General features: G+C 35.3%; 1 protein-coding gene across 2 annotated transcripts in view; it reads right to left on the bottom strand.

The window, feature by feature from the left end:
- The window catches only part of IRAK3 (interleukin 1 receptor associated kinase 3), an 81,901-nt gene that overhangs the window by 13,451 nt on the left and 45,981 nt on the right, over positions 1–22,469 (bottom strand). For both annotated transcript variants that reach the window (XM_074269715.1, XM_074269714.1), the window contains exons 7-8: positions 20,745–20,859; positions 16,766–16,884 (exon numbers count right to left, since the gene is read on the bottom strand). In XM_074269715.1, the coding sequence (XP_074125816.1) occupies positions 16,766–16,884; positions 20,745–20,859 (234 nt within the window). The remainder of the gene's footprint in view (positions 1–16,765; positions 16,885–20,744; positions 20,860–22,469) is intronic.

Consider the following 22,469-nt stretch of genomic DNA (forward strand, 5'->3'; position numbering starts at 1 on the left):
ATAGATTCAGGATTAGAACCAATTAAATAAGTTCAAATATAAAAAGAGGGTTCTAATTTTTCTGTTTTACATAATAGTTTCAATAAATTATAAAGTCTCTGGTCTGAAAGATTCCCAATTTGGTTTTCTAATAATAGACATAATGAGGTTTGAGCTAACTTTCATTATTTGACCAGGTTATTGGCTAAGTAAATTTAAAATAGTGGTAAAACCAAATTTGTAGGAAAATCTTAGCAGAGAAGTAAATTTCTGCAAGTGATCTGAGCCAGAGAACTGCTTTGAGATTACACCCAAACCACAGGATGCACTGGATGGTAAACACCAAATAGCTGTAGGAGATGAGACTTTTGACCCTTTTGTAGACAATTTTGTTTTGCTGTTTACTTTTTCTCTTTGTATCTTTTAATTCTAAGGTTTACTTATCAAAAGAGATCACCCCTTTGATTTTCTCAAAGCTCTGTCCATCTCTCTCTTTGTCTCTCCCTCACATTGTGTCTTCTCATATGTTTGAAAACCTTGATGGGTTTTGACATCAGTTAGTGATTCATTGAGGAAGTCATACTGCTCAATAAAATCAAATGAAGTGAAAGAATGATTATTAGTGAATGAAATGATTATTAATAACCAATAACTGGGGAGATTCAGAACTCATGATTTTAAATGTTCTAGAGACATTGATGATAATGAGATTGTATTAATTTTTTTGATTAGATAACCTGTGTTCTGCTCAGGCTTGAGTGGGGCACACATTTTTTGAGTAGATAATTAAAAAATGTGGCATCTGGTAGAGTTAGTCTCTCCTTTCAAGGGTGACATAAGGTCACACTCAGTTCACCTTCCATTTCTTTGTCCAATCAAAGTTGACTGCCATCCCTCAGGAACACCTACTCCTTGAAGGGTATATAAGTAGTGAGCCCACTGACATGATTGTCTTTGGTCTAAGAGAGATGGCCAAATGACTATCCTTTTATTAATAACATGCTGATGTTATTAATAAAATGGTTAAATTACCCACATCATACAATGTTCCCAAATCCCAAACCAGCTCTCTCTTTGCTATCCTAGGTTAAATCTTTCCCTGGTGCCCTACCTGCATCGACCTAACCAAAGGATCTTCATTCCAATTTTGAAACTTTTGTGGTAAACATGAGCTAAATTTCATTAAATAACAAAGTTTTTGGCAAAAGAAGTTTAATTACAAACTAACTAATTAAAAAAGTCATTATGTGTCAAAGTAGAAGATGTATAGCAAATGATAAAATTTGAGGGCTTCATTTACCAATGTGGAATACTTCCTGCCTTTTCTTTTCTCTAAAGTGGCTACATGTTTTTCAATATGATGGGAAATGTTTGCTACTGAATGATGTCCTAAAGGTTTCCATGACCCAGCTTAGTCTATGGATTTAGCTGAATAATTTATTTTAATAATAATTAATTTTAAAAATTAAAAAATCAAATTTGTTTTTAAAAAATTAAAATTTTATTTTAAAAAATTTAAATTAATTTATTTAAAATAATTTATTTTTAAAAATTTTAAATAAAAACAATTTTAAAAATTACTATTATCAGTAATACTGGAAGATACATCAGAAGCCATTTATATTAATTCTTTCACTTTATTGAAAACTGAAGCAGGAACTGGTTAAAAGACTTGTCCTTGTAGAAAACAATGGAGGGAGAATTTGAATTCAGATACTCTGACTAAAGCCAAGGTTATTTCCATTGCCTCCTTCATATTGCTTACTCATCCAACAAAAATAACATTGCTTTATGCAAGCCCTGACTCTCTATCTCACCTTTTAGCATATGATTAGAGCTGTAGTCTCTCTTTTAGAAAGGATTATTATGAGTATTATCTGTCCCTAAAGGGCAGGTAGGCGTGAGAACCATAATGCCTAGAGCTCCAGACCTGGACTCATTTTCCTGAATTCAAATTTAACCTCAGACACTGACTAGATGTGTGACTCTGGGCAAGTCACTTAAAACCTGTTTGCCTCAGGTTCCCCATGTGTAAAATGAACTGGAGAAAGAAATGGAAAACCACTGTAGTATCTCTGTCCAAAAAAACCCAACCCAACCAAACATGGGGTCACAAAGAGTCACACATGACTGAAACAACTGAACAACAACAACAATCTGTCCCCAAACCTGTTTTGTTCCACCCAGTCACTCTACTTGATAGGAAAGATAATAACAGGCAATGTAAATATTTCCTAAGGTGTTAGGTTGCCCATGGAGATGCCTAAGAGAGAGGGAGGATCTAGGCTCAAGAAGACAATAATCATCTAAAATAGATTCAGAAAGCTAAATCAGATTACCCAGTTCCTGTTCAACTGAGATTGCTGATGATTGAAAGCCATCACCATTTAAGGATGTTTACTAGTTTGAACAAGATAAGATGGTTTCATTCCAGTATCCAGTGAATAGGTATTCACATCGCCAAACCCACTGTCCCAGCTGACACTAAATTAGCACGCTTGCTGGCAAGCTCAGCAGAAAGGCCAAGAGTTGAATGGGCTTTGGAAGGGGAATTGTCTTTTAATCTTTAGAAAAGGAAAGGCAGAAAGTATCCTATATTGGTGAAAGAAGCCCTCAAATTTTATTATTTGCTATACATCCTCTACTTTGATACATGAAGATTTTTTATTTGGTTATTTTATAATTAAAGTTCTTTTTCCAAAAAAAAAAAGTCCCATTATTTAATAAAGTTTAGGTTAGTGCCAGTCTTCTGGAACAGAGCTAACTCACACTTATAAAGAGCAGATAGGGAAATGTCAGTCTTACTATGATTCTGTTCCAAATAAATTTAGTTTCATTCCTAAGGATCCTTTTGATTATAAGTGACAGACTTATTTTTATTATTTTTTCTTTTCTTTTTTTTTTCTTCTTTTCTTTTTATTTCTTTACTCCTGGAAAAGGAAATTGCTACCTGCTATAGTGACACATACTTGTATTCTACACCACTAGCAAAGATAAGGCTAGTTGATGTCTTGAGCTTGTAAATTGTGAACTGCCACAAAAGCTAACTGACATTAAGTCTGGCAGCAATAATGATGAGCCATCGGGGGCGGAGGAAAGGACCAATGGGTTGCTTGAGGAAGAGCAAACTGATTCAGGTCAGAAATGGAGCAGCTCAAAGCCTCTGTGCCAGTGAGTTGGGGGGGTGGGCTGGGGAGTAACCCTTGTGCTTCTAGTGTGGGTGAAACAGAGAGATAGAAAAAGGAAGCAGGGGAATAGGGGGAAAGGGAAGAGAAAAAATAGAAAAGGGAAGGAAGGAGAAAAAGGAGGAAGGAAAGGAAAAGGAGGAAGAGGAGAGTAAAGAAAAAGAGGAGAAGGAGGAAAGAGGAATAGAAGAAAAGGGGAAGGAGGAGAGGGGATGGGAGGAGGGGGAAAGAGAAAAGGAGAAAGGGGAAGAGAGAGAAGGAGAGGAAAAGAGAAGAGGAAGGATGTTAGGATTACCAGGTGAATTCTCACCTTGTCACTGTCCAGACAACCTGAGTTTTCACCTGGTAATCCTAACAGAAGGAGGACAGAGATGAAAGAGGAGGAGAACAATCAATGGCAATTACTTTCTTCCACAAAAATTCAAATGTTCCATATCAATAGTTATATCTAACCCAAGTCTCATCTCTTTAATGAAGCATTTCTGTGAAGGATCTGATGGACATACCATCCCCATGCCTTCTGACCGGAGGGCAAAGCTATGGTTCCAGGGCTTCTATTTAAGGAGGGGACCCAGCATGGTCATCTCCCTATTTCCCACCAGTTACATTGCTTTTGGATTTCTTGATACCTTCACCTACCTTCAGCTTTTCAGCTTTCTTTTGCATATTATCTTCCCATGTTTGATTATAAACTAATTGAGGACAAAGACTAATGCCTGGAACCTAAGAGGTGATTAATAAAAGTATATTGACTATTGAAGATCACCTTTCCTCCAGGCACCTTCCTTTAGAAACAGAAATACTGTATGCTCTTACAGCATAAATGAGCTTGGCTGGGCTCATAATTCAGATAACTTGTACTAGACAGAATTTGACCTGACAGCCTTCCCCATTCTTCATTCAATATTGATATATATTGGGGAGTGAGAAGTATCCTGAAATGGTACTTACTATATACACAATGAACACATAAAAGAGAGATATGTAAGGGGAGTGACATTATGCTCAAGGCTCACAAGCTCTGCTCTCACATTAAAATGAATATTTAAGATCATAGCATTTTTGAGCTGAAAATGATCATAGGATCATAGTTTAAAATAGAAATTCTCAAACTGGGATCTGCAAATAGTTTTTTTTAAGAATTTTTTTAATAATTTAATTTCCACCTGATTGGTAATTCCATGGATTTTATTTAATGCATTTAAAATCATTATTCTGAGAGAGTTTATATCCATAGATTTCACGCAATACATTAAACTTCATCATGACACAAAACAAGTTTAAAAAAAACTCATAGTTTAAGAGAATAACTTCCAGGGAACACGAATATCATGTTCTATGATAGCTACATCCTCCAGAAGACTGTGTGAAACCATCAGGTGATAACATTATCCCATCTTGATCTGTATGTCTGTATAAAAATGCCAATGGAGGTCTCACAAGGTAAGAAACAAAGATGGGTGAGCATGAAAAGAGAGAGAGAAGAGAAGAAAATAGTTTCTATTTGCAAATCTTGCTAAGGCTCTTCAAGAGAAGCAACAGCAGGAGGCTTTCTTCCCTCCAGTTCCTCAGAGAAATCAAACTCATCACTAGCACTGTTCTTGACCCAAAATATCTCACTTCCAAGACACTGAGACTCAGGTTAGTCGTTCACGGCTTTTCTTTTCTCTAGCTTGGAGAGCCTTGCTCAGAAGCCATAAAAGAGAAGACATGAGAGGGAGAAAGGAAGTCACCCAACAGAGCTACTTGTGAGGGTGAAATTCTGAAACAGATCTATGAGTGAAAATACCTGTTTTCTCTCTTACCATGTTGAAGGTAGATAATAGATGGAGAGCAGACCTACAGTATCCAATTTCTGGGGATAGAATCATGGTAATGAGAATGCTCACTCTCTGACTTAATTCCATGCTATTCACTTTTTTTTTTTTCCCTGAGGCTGGGGTTAAGTGACTTGCCCAGGGTCACACAACTAGGAAGTGTCTGAGGCCAGATTTGAACTCCGGTCCTCCTGAATTCAGGGCTGCTGCTCTATCCACTGTGCCACCTAGGTGCCCCATGCTATTCACTTTTAATTATGGATTGGGTTTATTTATTTTGGGGAGGTAATGGAGGTGATTTTTCCAGGGTCACACAGCTAGCAAATGTCTGAGGTTGGTCCTCCTGACTCCAGAGCTCATGCTCTATCCACTGTGCAATCTAGCTGCTTTTTTAAAGTATTAAGCTATTTTAAAGTTACCTATATTAAGCTATATTTAAGCTATTTTAAAGTTACCTATAATCAAATGCCAATTGTTATGGTAGAATCATCAGGATCTTTGAACATCCCATCCAAGTCTATAGAGGTACCCTGCCCAGATCTCCCATCCAATGCCATCAACATTGAATAGCTCAGACCTTGACTTGTGAAAGTGCTCTCACCTCAGTTTCCTCATTTGTAAAATGAGCTGGAAAAGGAAATGGCAAATCACTCTAGTATCTTTGTCAATAAAACCCCAAATGGGGTTGTGAAGAATTAAACAAGACTGAAATGATTTAATAAAAAATTTTTCCTGAAGCTTGGGGATCAGCTAAGAGTCTTTGTGTCTCCCTGTTCCAATTTATCCATTAAAATTATAGAATTCCAGAAATGGAAAGGAACTTGGAGGTCACCTCGTCCGATCCATCCATGACCAAGGATCCTTTCTGCAACATCATCTCCTAGGGATCATTCAGTCTTTACTTGAAGATCTCAAATGAGGAGAAATTCACTGTCTCTCTTATGAGGGCATTCTACTTTTAGTGATGATTTTCCTTATATCTAACTCAGGTCTACCTTTCTACAATGTTTGCCATTACTCATACACAATATTTACTTCACACATAACAGATATATAGATAAAAAGATAATTAGATATCTATATCTCACATAGTATATTTATATGTGTACATATTTTTAAGTGTGATATCTCACATAACATATATATATATATATATATATATATATATATATATATATATCATAATATAGTATTTTGTTTCTGTTTAATTGATCAGTCATGTCCAACTCTTTGTGACCCTATGGATCACAGCCCACAAACACTATCCATGGTGTTTTCTTAATAGGGATACAAGAATGCTTTGCCATTTCTTTTTCTAGTAAATTAGCGTAGAGATTAAGTGACTTGCCCAACAAGATCATACAACTAGCAAGTGTTTGAGACTAGACTTGAATTCAGGTATTCCTGATTCCAGGTTCAGTACTGTAGCCAGAGTCACCTAGCTGCCTCCATATGTATAGTGAGCATGTTTGCATATGTGTATTGTGTATTTTTATAGTAAGGCCAAATACTGCACTGATGGCAAATTATTGACTATGAAAAGGCTATAAGCTGAGGTGCATGATTTTTTGTTCACAGATGACTGTGAAGATTTAAAGAATCCATCCCAAATGTGCACATGTACAATCTGTGTCTGACCTGTGATAAAATATTCTAAGATCAGATTGATCCAATCATTCACGGTTGGACACACTTGAGTCTAATGTCATTTTGATCCTATTTGAGAATGAAGGAGAACAATTTGTGTGTGTATGTAGTATATTGTCTGATCTATATACATGTGTATATAGATAGTACATAATATATAGTATATATAAATATATGTGTATATATATGCCATATTTATATATATACAATATATAAACACCCAAATACACAGACAATACAAACATGTATATGTGTATATATATATTTCTCAAATATTATTTTCAGTGACATCAGTGCCTTCCCATCCCCCCAAATAGTTTGAGTGATTTTCAGTTGCTTATAATATAAAATTTGAATTATTCAATTTAACATTCCATCTCTCCATCAATTCACTCATATACTGTACTCCAATCTCATCTCTTTTTATGCTTTGATTCCTTCTCTCAAACCAATCAATTCTTGCTTTTTTTTCACCTGCATTTTGTCAAGTTCTTTTTTTCCATTTCCTGGTACTCAGTACAATGATGTTGCCTCTCTTTTCAAACCATCCATTTTGTGACATTATCTCTTAAAAGCTCTCTCAAAGATTAACTCCTCCAGGGAGACTTCCCAGATTAATTTCCATCTGTGATTCTAATGACTCTTTTGTAACATAATAACATTTTTAAATAGAACTTTAAAGTCTGTAAGGTACTTTACATGTTTTTAAAAATCACATTTGCTATTCACAAGACCCTTAGCTGTTATTCTCATTTTATAGGTGAAACAAATGAGATGCGAAGAGTGAAGTAATTTCCCCAGGGTTATAAAATAAGTTAAGTGTATGAAGTAGGATTCAAACTCATGTTTTTTGGACTCTTAACTTTAGCTCTTTATCTATTATATCATTTACCTGCATTCTGTATCCCCCTCAATACATTTTAATCAATATACAGTAGTATGATGTAGCGCGTAGCTATTTCTTCCCTTGGCCTATACAAGCTAAAGATGGTATCTTCTTTCTTTGGTATTTCTTCATGTTGTATTGTTGTTTGGTAATCTTTGACTCTTTATGAATCCTTTTTGGAATTTTCTTGGTAAATATACTAGAATGATTTCTCCTTCCTTCTCCAGCTCATTTTACAGATGAGACAACTGAGGCAAAAAGGTTGTGACTTGCCCAGGATCACACAGTTAATAAGTATCTGAGGCTGAATTTGAATTCAGATCTTCCTGATTCTATTGTGCTGTATCCACTGTACTAACTAGCTGTCTATTGGTCCTAGTATTATGCTATTTATACAATATGAGTTCATTAATTCCTGTTAATAATAATGACAATTTTTCTTACTTTGTGTTTCACATTGCCTCCTACATGACTTTTAAACTACAATCCTGTATGAATAATTTAAGAACCTGAATCAAATGCAAATATTTAGGAATTAAAGCTACTTCCTGCTCTCTTTTGCCATCTTTTTAGAGGGAAATAAAAACCTGACTTTTATGTGATACCATATTAAACACAAATTCTTTCTTAAAAAGAAAAGTAACCAATAAAGATCTGATAGATGCTTATGAGATTTTTTTGTTCATTTTTAATCCAATTTTGACTGGATTAAAAGAAAAAATCTTCTTAGGAAGAGTATGAAGATCACTTGGCAGGATAAAATACCAGACCAGTGAGATCCTTTTTTGAACTAAATTCCTGAGCATTCCAACTCTAATATAGAGAGCACAACTCCACTGGATTGGCCGCATTATTTGAGTATCAAATGTATGCTTGCCAAAAAGACTATTTTATGGAGAACTCACACAGGGTTAGTGCTCACAAAGTGACCAGAGAAGATGATCCAGGCCACTCTCAAGATATCTGTTAAGAGCTTTAGCATTGATTGTATAACAGGAAACACTAGCACAGGACAGCTCAGCACCTGTGCCCTCATCAGAGAAAGTGCTGTGCTCTGTGAGCAAAGCAGAATTGAATTAGCTCAGAAGAAATGTGGGATGCAAAGTTAGAGAAGTCCTCAAATATTCATAGGGACCATTTGAGTCTGACTTGTGGAAGAGCATTCTGAGCTTGTACTGGTCTGAGCAACCATAGTTAACTATATCCTCTTGGACATTTTGTCATTTTGGTCCTCTTGGAGAAGGACAACAAATTAACAAACAACTAATCCAATTTTGATGTATCCTTCACATTAACAGTCCCCTTTGTTAACTGATAGACATCCATAGAGTTTGTTTCTCATCATTATATGCTTTAGGTATAGTAGAATTTTCATCCCTAATAAAATTATTCAGTTAAATTGTATATTTTCTAAGAACATTCTTTTTTTTAAATGAATTTGGTCTTAATTCATTTACTAAGAAAAAAAATTACAAAAATATATTTTAAAATAAGCCACAGCTCTTTTGGAACAACCTATTATATATTTTCAAACCTAATTCTACAATAGAAATAATATATTAGCTCTCATTCAATAGATAAACTCAGACAGGCATTTAGCCTGTGACCACTGCCAAAAACTCAATCTTGACTACTAACAATGGAGAACTAAAAGGGCATGCTATAATAACACTGGCACTATAATACAAAGTTCCCTCCCAACAAACCCTTCCTCATAATTGTTAAGTGAAATGTGAGGAAAATGAATATGCTTTCTAGGCTCAAGCTAATAGTTGAAGAAGGCAGAGAAAAGTAAGAAATCTGTAGGGGCTTTCCCACTCATCTTCCTAGCACTGACATCTCTATTGTAGAACTTCTGCTTATATGGGAGCTGCCTGAGTCTCGTCTCTGAGAATTTGTCCTTGCTTGGTCTTTCTAGTAGAATGTAAATTGCTTCAAAGTCTGGTTAGTTTGTGGTTTTGTCTCTATATCCTTAAACCTAGCAGTGTACTACATTACCCAGTACAAACTTAACAAAAGTTTGTGGGACCGAAATGAATTAAAATAAGGCAAATTGGAGGCTAGGGCATCTTAGGAGGCCCAAAATGCCAAACTAATATGTCTATAATCAGAATCTACTTTGAGAGAATTGTAAACACAATCCTTTGCCTTACGTTTTCATCTCCCTATAAAAATCTTTTTTTTTCCCAGAAATTGATCCATTTGTAATGGATATAAATCCAGAGAGAGGACTGTGGGAACTGAGTATAGCTCACAACATAGCAATTTCACTCTTTTTGTTGTTGTTTGCTTGCATTTTATTTTCTTTGTCATTTCTTTTCCTTTTTGATCTGATTTTTCTTGATAGCACGATATGTGTAAATATGTATACATATATTGGATTTAACATATATTTTTGACATGTTTAACATATATTGGATTACTTGCCATCTAGAGGAGGGGATGGATGGAAGAAGGGGAAAGTTTGGAATACAAGGTTTTGCAAGGGTCAATGTTGAAAAATTATCCATGCAAATGTTTTGAAAATAAAAAACTTTAATAAAAAATAACATATATTTGCTTACTTGTAAAAAAAAAGAATTGATCTACTAGCTTTTTATTTTTAGCAAGAATTAGAGATAATGAAAGTATATTCTTCAATTGAGGAATGGCTGAACTTGTATGTCAATCAATCAATAAACACTTATTAAGACCTATGTTCTACGCACTAAGTTCTAAACACTGTGCCAAGTAGTTGAATGCAAAATTAAGCAAAAGACAGTTCCTGTTCTCAAGGAGCTTATGAGAGATGAGGACTTGGACCAAGATGGTGACAATGTCAGAGGAGAAAAAAGGGAATATAGTCAAAAGATGCTAATGAAGTGAAATCTACAAGAGATGTTGCAAAGGTAAAATCAACACATCTTGCAACAGATTGGATATGGGGAGCGAAAAAGAGTGAAAAGGCAAGGATGGCATAAAGGTTGGAAGCCTAAAGGACTGGGAAATTGATATTGCCTTCTACAGCAATAGGAAAAGTAGTGGGTGATGGTGGGAGATTCAAGGGCCAAGAAAAATTCTGTTTTGAACATGTTCAATATGTTTGCTCAACATCCAGTTCAAGATATCTGAAAGGTAGTTGGAGATGTGAGATTGGAGACTTGTGTGGTCTGGAGGAAGATCCAGCAAAAAAGAAAAGAAGAAGTCATCAGAGAGGTAGAAGGAAAATCAGGAGAGAGGCCATCAAGGAGAGAGCGATGAACAGTGTCAGACATTGCAGAGAAGTCAAGGAGAATGAGAACTGAACAAAGGCCATTGGATTCATCCACTAAGAGATCATTAATCATTTTGGAAAGAGCAGTTTTGTAGAATGATAAAGTCATAAACAAGATTGTAAGGGGTTAAGAAGAGAGTGAGCAGGGAAAAAGTAGACACATGTTTTGTAGATAGCCCTTCCAATTTTAGTTACAAAGGGCAGAAGAGATACAGGATGATAATAGGGATGGAAGGATGAAGTGAGATCAGGACAAGGAAAGCATGTTTGTAGGCAGCAGGAAAGAAGACATCAGGGAGTAAGAGATTGAAAATAAATAAAACAGCAGAGACAACTGAGGGATCGCTCTGTTAGAGGAGATGGGATCGCTCTGTTAGAGGAGATGGGATAGGAGAGGATCAATTGAACAAGTAGAGGGAGTTAGCTTTGGTAAAGAGTAAAGTCATTTCATGGGAAACAGATGAAGGAGGAAGAAGTGGCAGAGGGATCTGAGTGATAGGATATGAAGAAGAGGGAAGAAGAGGAAACTCATGGTGAATGGCTTAAAAAAATATATTTTTTTGAGGTAATTGGGGTTGACTTGCCCAGAGCCACACAGCTAGGAAATGCTAAGTGTCTGAGGCCAATTTTGAACTCAGATCCTCCTGACTTCAGGGCTGATGCTCTATCCACTGCGCCACCTAGCAACCCATTCAATTTTTTTTTTTTCTGTAAAATATGAGGGAAAGCTATCAACTGAGAATGGGGAAAGGGCATTATGGAAGAATAAAAAGGTCTGGAAGAGTCACTGTGGAGACTAAAATAGTGAGTTAATAAGGGAAGTATTGCAGAATTGCCTAGCAGCAATGAGAGCCCAGTGAAGACTGTGTAACATACATTTGTCAGAACAGTAGTGTGATTTTCTCTACCTTTATTCAGCAGCATATTTGTAGGTGAGAAGGTAACAAATGGTGAGGGTGATCCAGTATTGAGGCTTGATTGTAATTGGTGATGTGATAACAGAGCTAGGGACTCAGGAGAAAAGGACAGTTTAGAGTTGAATTGGTTAAATGGGGAGTTAAGATGGAAAAAAAAGGAGAGAGTGGCTAGTTCAGGGAAGAACTGATAGGTTAAGGTATGGGGGTCATGGTAGAAATGAAGAGTAGCTTTTTATAAGGGAAGGAAGAGAGAAGTAAGCCAATATAGTCAGATATATGGGGAAAAAATGTAAAGAAAAGGAAAAAAGAGGGTCATTGAAGCATCTTTTCTTTTTTTAATGTATAGAAGAAAATAGAAGGAAAGTTTAAAAATAATCAGAAATGCATAGGACAAGGGACAGCTAGTAGCACATCAGAGAGAGCATTGGTTCTGAAGTCAAAAGGACCTGAGTTCCAATCTGGCTCAGACACTTATTAGCGGTGTGACTCTAAACAAGTCACTTAACCCCAATTGCCTCACAAAAAAGGACATAGGACAACTTTAAAAGCAGAGACCGCATTGTACAGTGCTGAGCCTGTATTTAGGAAGACTTGGGTATTGTTAATCTTATTAAATCTTACTTACTGACTTAAGACACTTCCTAGTCTTGTAAAGGTGGACAAGTCACTTCAACTCTGTCTGCCTTGCAGGGTTGTTGTGAGGAACAAATGAGATAATATTTATAAAATGCTTAGCATAGTGCCTGGTACCTAATAGGTCCTTAACAAAGGTTTATTCTCTCCCCTTCCTCCTTTGAAAGTTTCATGTGAAAAAGGCAAAGGATTCACATGTACAAAAATGTTTGTGGCAACTCTTTTTTTTTTTAATAAAAGCTTTTTATTTTTCAAAATACATGCAAAGATAGTTTTCAACATTCACCCTTACAAAACCTGGGGTTTCAAATTTTTCTCCCTCCCTCTCCTTTCTCCTTTCCTTTAGATAGCAAGTAATCCATATAGATAGGTTCAATGTGTAATGATTTCACATTTGTCATGTTGCACAAGAAAAATCAGATAAAAAAAATGAGAAAATAAAACAAGCAAAGAAACAACAACAACAACAACAAAAGATGAAAATACTATGCTTTGATCTACATTTAGTCTCCATAGCTTTCTCTCTCTCTGGATGTGGATGGTTCTTTCCATTACAAGTCTATTGGAATTGTGTGGCAGCTCTTTTTATGGTGGCAAGGAATTGGAAATTGAGTGGATGCCCATCAACTGGTGAATAAGTTGTGGTCTATGAATGTAATGGAATATTATTGTTCTGTAAGAAATGATGGGCAGGCTGATTTCAGAAAAGCTTGGAAAGACTTAGATGCATTGAGGCTGAATGAAGCAAGCAGAACCAAGATAACATTGCACACAATACCAGTAAGATTTTGTGATGATCCACTCTGACTCAGCTCTTCTCAGTAGTATAGTGATCCAAGACAGTTCCAATAAACTTATGATGGAAAATGCCCCCACATCCAGAGAAAGAACTATAAAGTCTGAATATATATCAAGCATACTATTTTCATTTTTTGTGGGGTTTTTTCCTTTGGTTTTCCTCTTTTGTTCTGATTTTTCTTTCAAAACATGACTAAAATGAAAATATCTTAAAAATTATGGCATATTTATAGACTATCTTGGGGAGGGAGGAGGGAAGGGAGAAAGAAAGGGAGAAAAAACTTGAAACTCAAAATTTTACAAAAATGAATGTGGAAAACTAACTTTATGTGAAGTTGGAAAAAAATACTATGAAGTGAAAATTACATGTTGAATTTATTATAATTTTTAAAAGAAAAGGAAGTTATAAATAACAGGGATCTGCAGTTTAATGTAATTTTTTTTTCCTATTCTACTATATACATGAAAATGTCTACTTTATTTTGTATTTGTTAAGTTCAGAATAAAAATTTTAAATGAATAAAAAAAAGAAAATTAAAGGCTTACCACTGCCACCATGTGACCAAATACCAAATGGATGTCTTTCTTTCAAGACTAAGTAGGATTCTGGTGTCCCCCTGTTGAGGTGTGAGAAATGTGGGCAAGAGATCCCCTAGTTGGTGTAGATATTGTGAAAGAACTCACAATCCCAAAAGGTGAGATTTGTGGCAAAAAAAAAAAAAAACTGGTTTATTACACTGAGAATAAATATCTTCATAAGTGGGTAAAATCCTGTTAGGATCTTTAGCAAAGATGGATTTTCGGGCTTTTGGTTTGTTGGTTTGTTTATTTGTTTGTGGCCTGGAACTAGGGAGCAATTTGAGAGACTAATTTTCAACTCTATAAAGGTGGTGATTATGACCCAGGTCAAGATCTCCAATTGAATTGTTGGTGGAGAGTTTTCCCTAGATTCTAGCCCAGGTTCACCCCCCCCCAAAAGATTAGGGAGACAGAAAGTCCCATTACATCACCCACCCACCCCTCTCTTTTTTAAATCACTAGCAAGAGCAAACAAAAGCTCCAGTCCTTATGTCAAAAATAGATCAAAAAGGACTTTTACAAGTCCTTGGGGAGATTACTTGAAAGAAGTTGCAACCCTTTCCTGCAGTCTTCCCTACTGTTCATCAAAGGCACAGTTACCAGTTGTGGGACTGATAAAAGATCTACTACCAAGATAGGATTCATTCACTTGATACAAACTTACTATAGCAAATCAACCAACTACCTGAATGCACATTACAAGAGAAAAAGGAGGAAGCCTTTCCATCTCCCTTTTTGATATCTCACTAAATGAACTGCCAAGGATGCTGTGAGGTTTATACAACTTAATAGGAAAAGTCTCAGAGCAGCATGTGCAGTGGGAGCAGCAAGAGACTGCAGACACAGGGGCTATGAATTTTAATTCCAGCTTTGCTTCTGTCTTGCTGTGATGCCTTAGGGTTAATCGCTTAACCTTTCCTTAATCCTCAGTAGAAAAAGGAGAAATGAATACTAATTTATTTCACAGGATTGCTATCAGGTCCAACTAATAAAGCACTTTTAAAATGATGTCTTGTTTGTTAAAATTGTATAATCATGACTTTGGAAAGTGAATGGAATATCTGAGCCTACCAGCTATAATGTGCCTGAATTCTTGGGGAAAAATGCTAATTTCTGGATTTTCTTCAAAGATGAACCTTGCTTAAAAGCATCATGCTGGATTTTCTAGAATCAGAAGGTGTTTAACTGGGATGTTTAAGCAGGTAAGAGGTGTACCTCTCCTATCCCCACCACAGAATTTATTGATGAGGTTTTATTATGTTAAACTACTGTAAAAATTTTTTAACTACATCTGGGTAATTTCTTTATGGAGAATGAACTCTTTTCTCTGATGGAATTAAAGAAGCAACCTCTTTAGACAAATAAAAATTTGGATATAGCTAAACTTTAGACGGGGTTAGAAAGGTAGCACAGCTGTGGAGGAGACCCCTGCATTTATATCAGAGGGTAGCAAAGGATATTTCTCTTCTCTCCCCTCCCTTCCATTGGCCATATGGATTTGAAATAAAGTTACTCAGTCGATAGGGGACATCTCAACTAAAAGTGTGAAAATTCATGATTTGTAAGGAGGCCAGACAAAGCATAGTAGAACTATACCTGGCAAGCAGACCCCTATTCTTGAAATATGTCAATAAAGAAACAAAGTTATTTGAGGGAGGCAGCAACTTTAAGAGACTAGATCTCTAGCAAAATTAGAAAGGAAAAAATAAGAGCTGGCTATGGGCTCAGAAGAGGGTCCCTGGCAAACAAGAATCAAGGAGTAATCTTTAGGAATCCAGCTAAGCAACATACCCAGCAAAGATGCCATATCCAAAGAAAGCTGCCTAACGACTCTATGGAGAAAGGATTTCCAAGCAATATAGTATAGTAATGACAACCACACAGGTATCATAAATATGTGCTTTTCTATCATCATACCCTAATTTTGAGTCCATTTTCCCATAGATACTATGTGGATTTGTAGGAGCATATGTCCTAGATTTGTGAGAACAAAGATTTATGGCTATCATCACTATTTTTTATTTTTATTTACTATGCTATCTTTAAAAACATCTTTTGTAAGAACAAATTGTACCACATGGCTGAGTGTTAATGTGAAGAACATCAACAGGGGCTCATGATGCATATATAGTAACTAAATAATAGCAATATAGATACATAAGATTACCCTGAGAATTCAAGGCAGTAACTGTCCCCTGGGAACCAAACTTTGAAGTATATAGGAGAGTTGGGAAGTAGCCCAGGGAACATAATTCATATAAAGAATAAAGAGAAAAAGGTTCTTATAATAATACAAAAAAGAGCAATAAAAATTCTCATTCAGTAACATGAAATTTAGTAGCTCTAAAGATCTCAAAAATGTTCTATATAAATGTTAACTATATAAGGACAGCTAGGAGGCACAGTGGATAGCTCACTGGGCCTGAAGTCAGGAAGACTATCTTTGAGTTCAAATATGGCCTCAGACATTTACTAGCTGTGTGACCCTGAGCAGGTGATTTAACCCTGTTTGTCTCAGTTCCTTATCCATAAAATGAACTGGAAAAGGAAAAGGCCAACAACTCCAGTATCTTTGCCAACAAAACCCTAAGAAAGGCCACAAAAAGTAGGACACGACTGAAATGACTGAATCACAAAATTTGAGAGAAGCATTTAACTTGGAAAAAGTACAGAATAAATGATTAGAGAAGATTTTAATTAACTCATAAGTTAGGAGCTAGAAAAGACCTTTGAGAACATCTTATAGATGAGGAAACTGAAGTTCACAGGTAAGGTCGCTTGATTATGGTTGCAAAGAACATAGAATTGAATCTAGGTCTTCTGAATCTTCATCAAATACACTTTCCCTACACCAAAGTCTCAAATCACACTATACTATTTATGGTTTTATTATCTATGCCAAGAAAACTGATATTTTGATGGACAGAGGATTCCTTCAGTGATGCACATTGCAGTCAATCCGTGTTCCTCTCATTAAATAAGTCATAATTTTTACTTACCTTTGATAATGAAAATAAGAAAGCATTTCTGTATTCCATAAGGGATTATTTAAGGATGTATGTGAGATTTACCTTGTTATGTTTCCACAGATGACAGAGCATGGTTCAGCACTGTGTAAATATTGAATGGCTCTGGCTACTCCTATTAATATACTGAGTCGAAGATGCCAAGAAAGTGGAAAAGTATTTTCCTAAAAAAGAGAATTGTAGTTAGTTTGGTTGAAGTTCAGTGCTAATGGAAACATCTAGTATATTTATTATTATTAATTTGTTTTATTCAGGGCCAACACTTCATGAAGCTATTTGGGGTCTTCTTGGCAAATGGTTTGCCATTTCCTTCTCCATTTCATTTTACAGATGAAGACTTGTGATAAACAGGGTTAAGTGACATCTCCTGGATCATTCAGTAAGTATCTGAAGCTGGATTTTAATTCATGAAGATGAGTCTTCCTGATTACGTATATAATGCTTCATTTACCACACCAACTAGCTGCCACCCTAGTATATTATGTACTAAAATTGAGACTATAATAATGGAAGCTAATTGGAAGACAAAAAATATTCATTTCTATAGTCAAATTCTATTCTATTCTCAATTCAATTATTGACTCAATATTTCAATATTTCAATGATTCAATAATTCAAATCTCAATTATTAGTGTTTCTTATACATGAGTATTAAAATTCCTTATTTCTTACTCATTATACTCAAAGGCCTTAGGTCAATCAGATATAGTTTGTTCAAGAAATGTTAAATGTTTCTAATAATAGCTTACATAAAACCTAGTGAGATAAATCTTGCTGCTTATTACATATATATAAGCATACATATATATATATATATATATATATATATATAGGTGTGTGTGTATAGTTATACACACACGTGTATATACATATATGATTTTTTATTTATCTTGACAAATTCATGTACATATTTGAAGACTGATTCTATTTGTCTTTATCATGCTATAGACTCAGATTCACAGAACTTACAGTTGGTAGGGACTTTAGTGGTCATCTAGTCTAATTCATATCTCAAAGGAAACCCTTCTATAGCATATACCTGACAAATAGTCATCTAGCCTTTGCTTAAGGACCTCCAGTGTGTGGAAAACTATCACTATATTATATCATCTAATAAATGCTGGCTAGAATGAATAAACTTAAGGCAATCCATTCCACTCTTTTGTTGCTCAGTAATGTCTAACTCTTTTTACCCTATTTGGAGTTTCTTAGCAAAGATCTTGAGAATGATTTGTCATTTCTTTCTCCAAATCATTTGACAGATGAGGAAACTGAGGCAAACAGGATTAAGCAACTTGCTCAGGATCACACAGCTAGTAAGTGTCTGAGGTCGAATTTTAATTCAGAAGATAAGTCATCCTGATTCCAGTTCTGGCATTATATGTATGTATACTATTTAGCTATCCATTCTTGAACATTTCTAACTGTTAGGAAATTTTTCCAGACATCAGATCTAATTTCATCTCTTCAAAAAATCCACCTGTTATTCCTGGTTCTGCTCAATAGGTCCAGATTAAAAAAAATTCAAATCTCTCTTCTCTATGACAACTTTTCAAGTACAGGAAGATAGACTTCCTACCCTTCCAGTTTTCTTACTCTTAACTCCCCTTTACAAATGATGGGATCCAGGAACACTAATAACCTTCCCACAAATACTCCATATCCTGACTCCAAGCTGACACTCTAACTCCAGACAGCTGCCTTCTCTTTTTCTGGCTTCTTTAAAGTCTCAATTAAAGTCCCACTTTCTCCAAGATACCTTTCCCACTCCTTCATATCTTCCTCTCTTTCTCTCTCTCTCTCTCTCTCTCTCTCTCTCTCTCTCTGTGTGTGTGTCCTCCTCTGTCCTCTCTCTGTCTCTCTCTCTCTCTCTCTCCATATATATATATATATATATATATATAGGAAAATATGATAGAATATGATAGAAGAGAGGACATACTGGCAGAGGGTAGTCAGAAGCAAAACACTTTTGAGGAGGGACAGGGTGAAAGAAGAAAGAATAGAATAAATGGGTGGGAAATACAGTTAGAAATAATAATTGTGAAAAGAATTTTGAAGCAAGTTTCTCTGATGAAGGCTTCATTTCGCAAAGTATGTGGAACTAAACCAAATTTTAAAAAAAGCCATTCCCCAATTGACAATGATCAAAAGATATGATCTATGCCCAAAGGACTATAAAATCATGCATATCCTTTGATCTAACAATATCACTCCTAGGTATGTATCCCAAAAGGGTTAAAAAAAAAAGGAAAAGGACCTATATGTATAAAAATATTTATAGTAGCTCTTTTCTCAGAGCAAAGAATTGTAAATTGAGTGGATGCCCATCAATTGGAGAATGGCGGAATAAATTGTGGTACAAGATTATTATGGAATATTATTGTTCTAAGAGAAATGATGAGCAGGATGCCTTCAGAAAAACCTGAAAAGTCCTCTATGAGCTCATGCAAAGTAAAATGTGCTATGTCCAAAGTAATAGGAATATTATGGGATGATCACTTGTGAATGACTGCTATTTTCAGCAATACAATGATCCAAGACTGAAGGACTTACAATGAAAAATGCTGTCTGTACCTAAAGAAAAAAAAAAACTGTGTTTAAATACAGATTGAAGCATACTTTTTAAAACTTTATTTTTCTTAATTTTTTTTGCAGGGGGAAAACCCATATTTTATTCTGTATATATCTTGTTTTCAGTTTTCTCTCTCATGATCCTGAGCTCCTTGAGAACTGCTTTTTGCCTTTCTTTGTATCCTAGTGCTTAGCGTAGTGCCTGGTACATAATAGGTGTTTAATAAATGCTAGTTGAGTGACTGACCTTATCATGGTGGAGGAACTTGTAGGAACTATGAGCTTTGCTGTAGAGTGTTGCTCAAGGCAGACAGGTCATAATGGAGAGTTCTGACAAAAGATGATCCACCAGAGAAGGAAATGGCAAGCCTCTCCAGTATTTTTGCCAGGAAAATCCCATGGATAAGTTGGGTGTGCTATGGTCCATATGGTTACTAAGAGTTTAATACTATTCAACAACAGTGACAATATGATGATGACAAGAAAAACACCCACAAAATTGTCTGTGTCAAAGGGAAGCAAGGCAAACCATAGAGAATTGGCCTCCGAGCTAAAAAAACCTGCATTCAAATCCTGTCTCTGACATATATGGATTGTATGACCATACACAAATAATTTAACCTTTCAGGACTCTAGGCAACTCACTAGGATGAAGAATTGCAGAGAAGCTGCCAAATTGCATAAGTAAAGAGAGTTTCCAAACTTGGAAGTCTTCTATACCTATGAAGTCACAAATCTAGTACTTATCTCTATAATTTGTATTAATAATCTGAGGTCTGGAATAATTAAAGAGCAAAGAGTAAATTGAACTTTTGGGAGAAAATTCTGTCCTAGAATTCTCTCCATCTTCATTTATGCCTTTTGATTTCTTTAGATTCCAGTTAAAATTCCACCAACTACAAGAAAAAAGCCTCACTTGATTTCTCTTAATACTGATATCCTTCCTCTGTTGATTATCTCCAGTTTATTCCATATATGTCTTGTTTGTCTATAGTTGTTTACATGTTCTCTTCTCCATTAGACTGTGAGGCCCTTGAGAGAAAGGATTGTCTTTTACCATTCTTTATATCCTCAGTCCTTAGCACAGTGCCTGGTATAGAGTAGGGATTTAATAAATGCTTGTTGATTGACTGACAGTGCTTACATGCTTATTTGTATATAGTCACTTGCCCCATATTCATATATATACACATATGTGTGTGTACCATGTTTTTGCTTTTCTTTTACCTACTGTGCTTGTCAAAGTGTCTGTACATAATAATCACTTAATAAATATTCATTGACTATCCAGAGAGACACAAATATTTGGAAAAGCACTCTACCTCCATACAGAGAGAAACAAATTCTCTGGTATCCTCTCATGTAAACCCAGGGAGGATTTCCTATTTCTCTTAGAAATCTTAAAATCCTCTAAGTCAGAAAATTGGGTAGAATAATGAAAAGAACTTACTACACATTGCAACCTATCAAAAAGCGATCCGTTGCTCATGTATGGGTAAACAAGGCAAAACCTCTCAGCCTCCATAAAATATGCAACCAGTTCCAGGATGTTTGGATGTTGAACCCTTGAAAGACAAGAGATGTAAACCCAAAGAATTATTCAATCCACATGAAACATGACTTTTGAAGAAATAAATATTACTTTAATATCAAGAAAAAGAGTAATTCTAAAGTAAGAAATAAATGGAAAGATTGCTTCATAAACACAGAGAGGGCAAGATTTAAAACCAGAGGATCAGGGAGGGAAAACTCAGTTCAACAAAACTAATCAACACATTTAAAAAAGTATGATATTATGTTTAATGTTCTAAACCTATATTCTCCCATCTTGACAAAGAAAATAGAGAGGTAGCTTCTTATATCTCTTTTTGAGATCAAGGTTAGTCATGATTTTATTGCATTCAGTTTTTGTTTTATCTGTACATTTTGTTTTAGTTACTGGGTATATTGTTTTCCTGGTTCTGTTTGTATCAGTTCATGTGTTTTCCCATTATTCTATGTATATATCACATATATAAGCTCTTCTATCACTGTAATATTTCATTATATTTATGGACCACAATTCATTTAGCCACAGGTATGTAAATTTTAGACATCCTCTTTACATAAATTGTGCGAATGGTTGGACCAATTCACAGTTCCACTGACAACGCATTATTGTTCCCATCTACTACAACTCCTCCAGCATGGACTATTTCCACCTTTTTTCATCTTTGTCAACTTTTAGAATGTAACATAAAACCTCAAAATTGGTTTGATTTATTCTTTTATAATGAGTAACTTGAAATATTCTTTCATGAAATTGCTAGGAGTTCCAAAAATTTTTTGAGAACTATCTGACCACATACTTTGATCACTTAGCTATTGGGAAATAACCTAGCATTCTTTCTTAATACAGCATTTTTCATTTCACTAATAGAATATGGTTCAGACATATGGTGTGAAAACAGCGTACATTTACTGAGCAAACTACTTTTTAAAAATACAGACTGGAGCACTCTTCCATCAAATGTTACAGATTCAGTTGGGAGATTTCTGATGATTATGATAGTAGACATTTTTCAAGTAAATAAGATATTCAAAATGTAAAAGAATTTAAGAAATTATGGTTTCTTCAGGCTTATGATTCTCTCTAGAGAACTTTTTATGAATCAATGAGCAGATTATGCATCTCTCAGTAGTTTGGGATACACTGTAACTATATTATGCATTTCCTTTATATAAGACATAATTCAAACATAATGCAGCTTAAATCAGCATATTTCCCCTCTTAATTTCATTTGAATGGTGCAGAACTCCGTAAGAGAGAAGATTTATCAAATTGGAGAGATATTGAAAATATAAGTGAATATGCACATGCCTAGTAAAGTTTGATGCTTAAAAATGGTTTCTATCAATGTAAATCACAGAGTTAATGTTGCTATCTGGTGTTGATTACATTTTGCAGCATTTTGTCCTTGTGCCTACTCAGACGCATAACAATCCAGGTTCTTAAAAGACTTTCAGAAAAAGATGAAAAATGAGTAAATAAAGTACCTCTCTGGAGGTATAGGGGAAAGAGTCTTATATTTGGATGTGCACTGAAATTCATGATCTACCACTAGTGATAACCTTCTTGGTCTTAAATCTGTAAAATTAGAGAGTTGGACTATTGTTGATGCTGAAGCTTGGCATC

The sequence above is a fragment of the Sminthopsis crassicaudata genome, chromosome 5 (assembly GCF_048593235.1).
Source record: "Sminthopsis crassicaudata isolate SCR6 chromosome 5, ASM4859323v1, whole genome shotgun sequence".
Taxonomy (NCBI): Eukaryota; Metazoa; Chordata; class Mammalia; order Dasyuromorphia; family Dasyuridae; genus Sminthopsis; species Sminthopsis crassicaudata.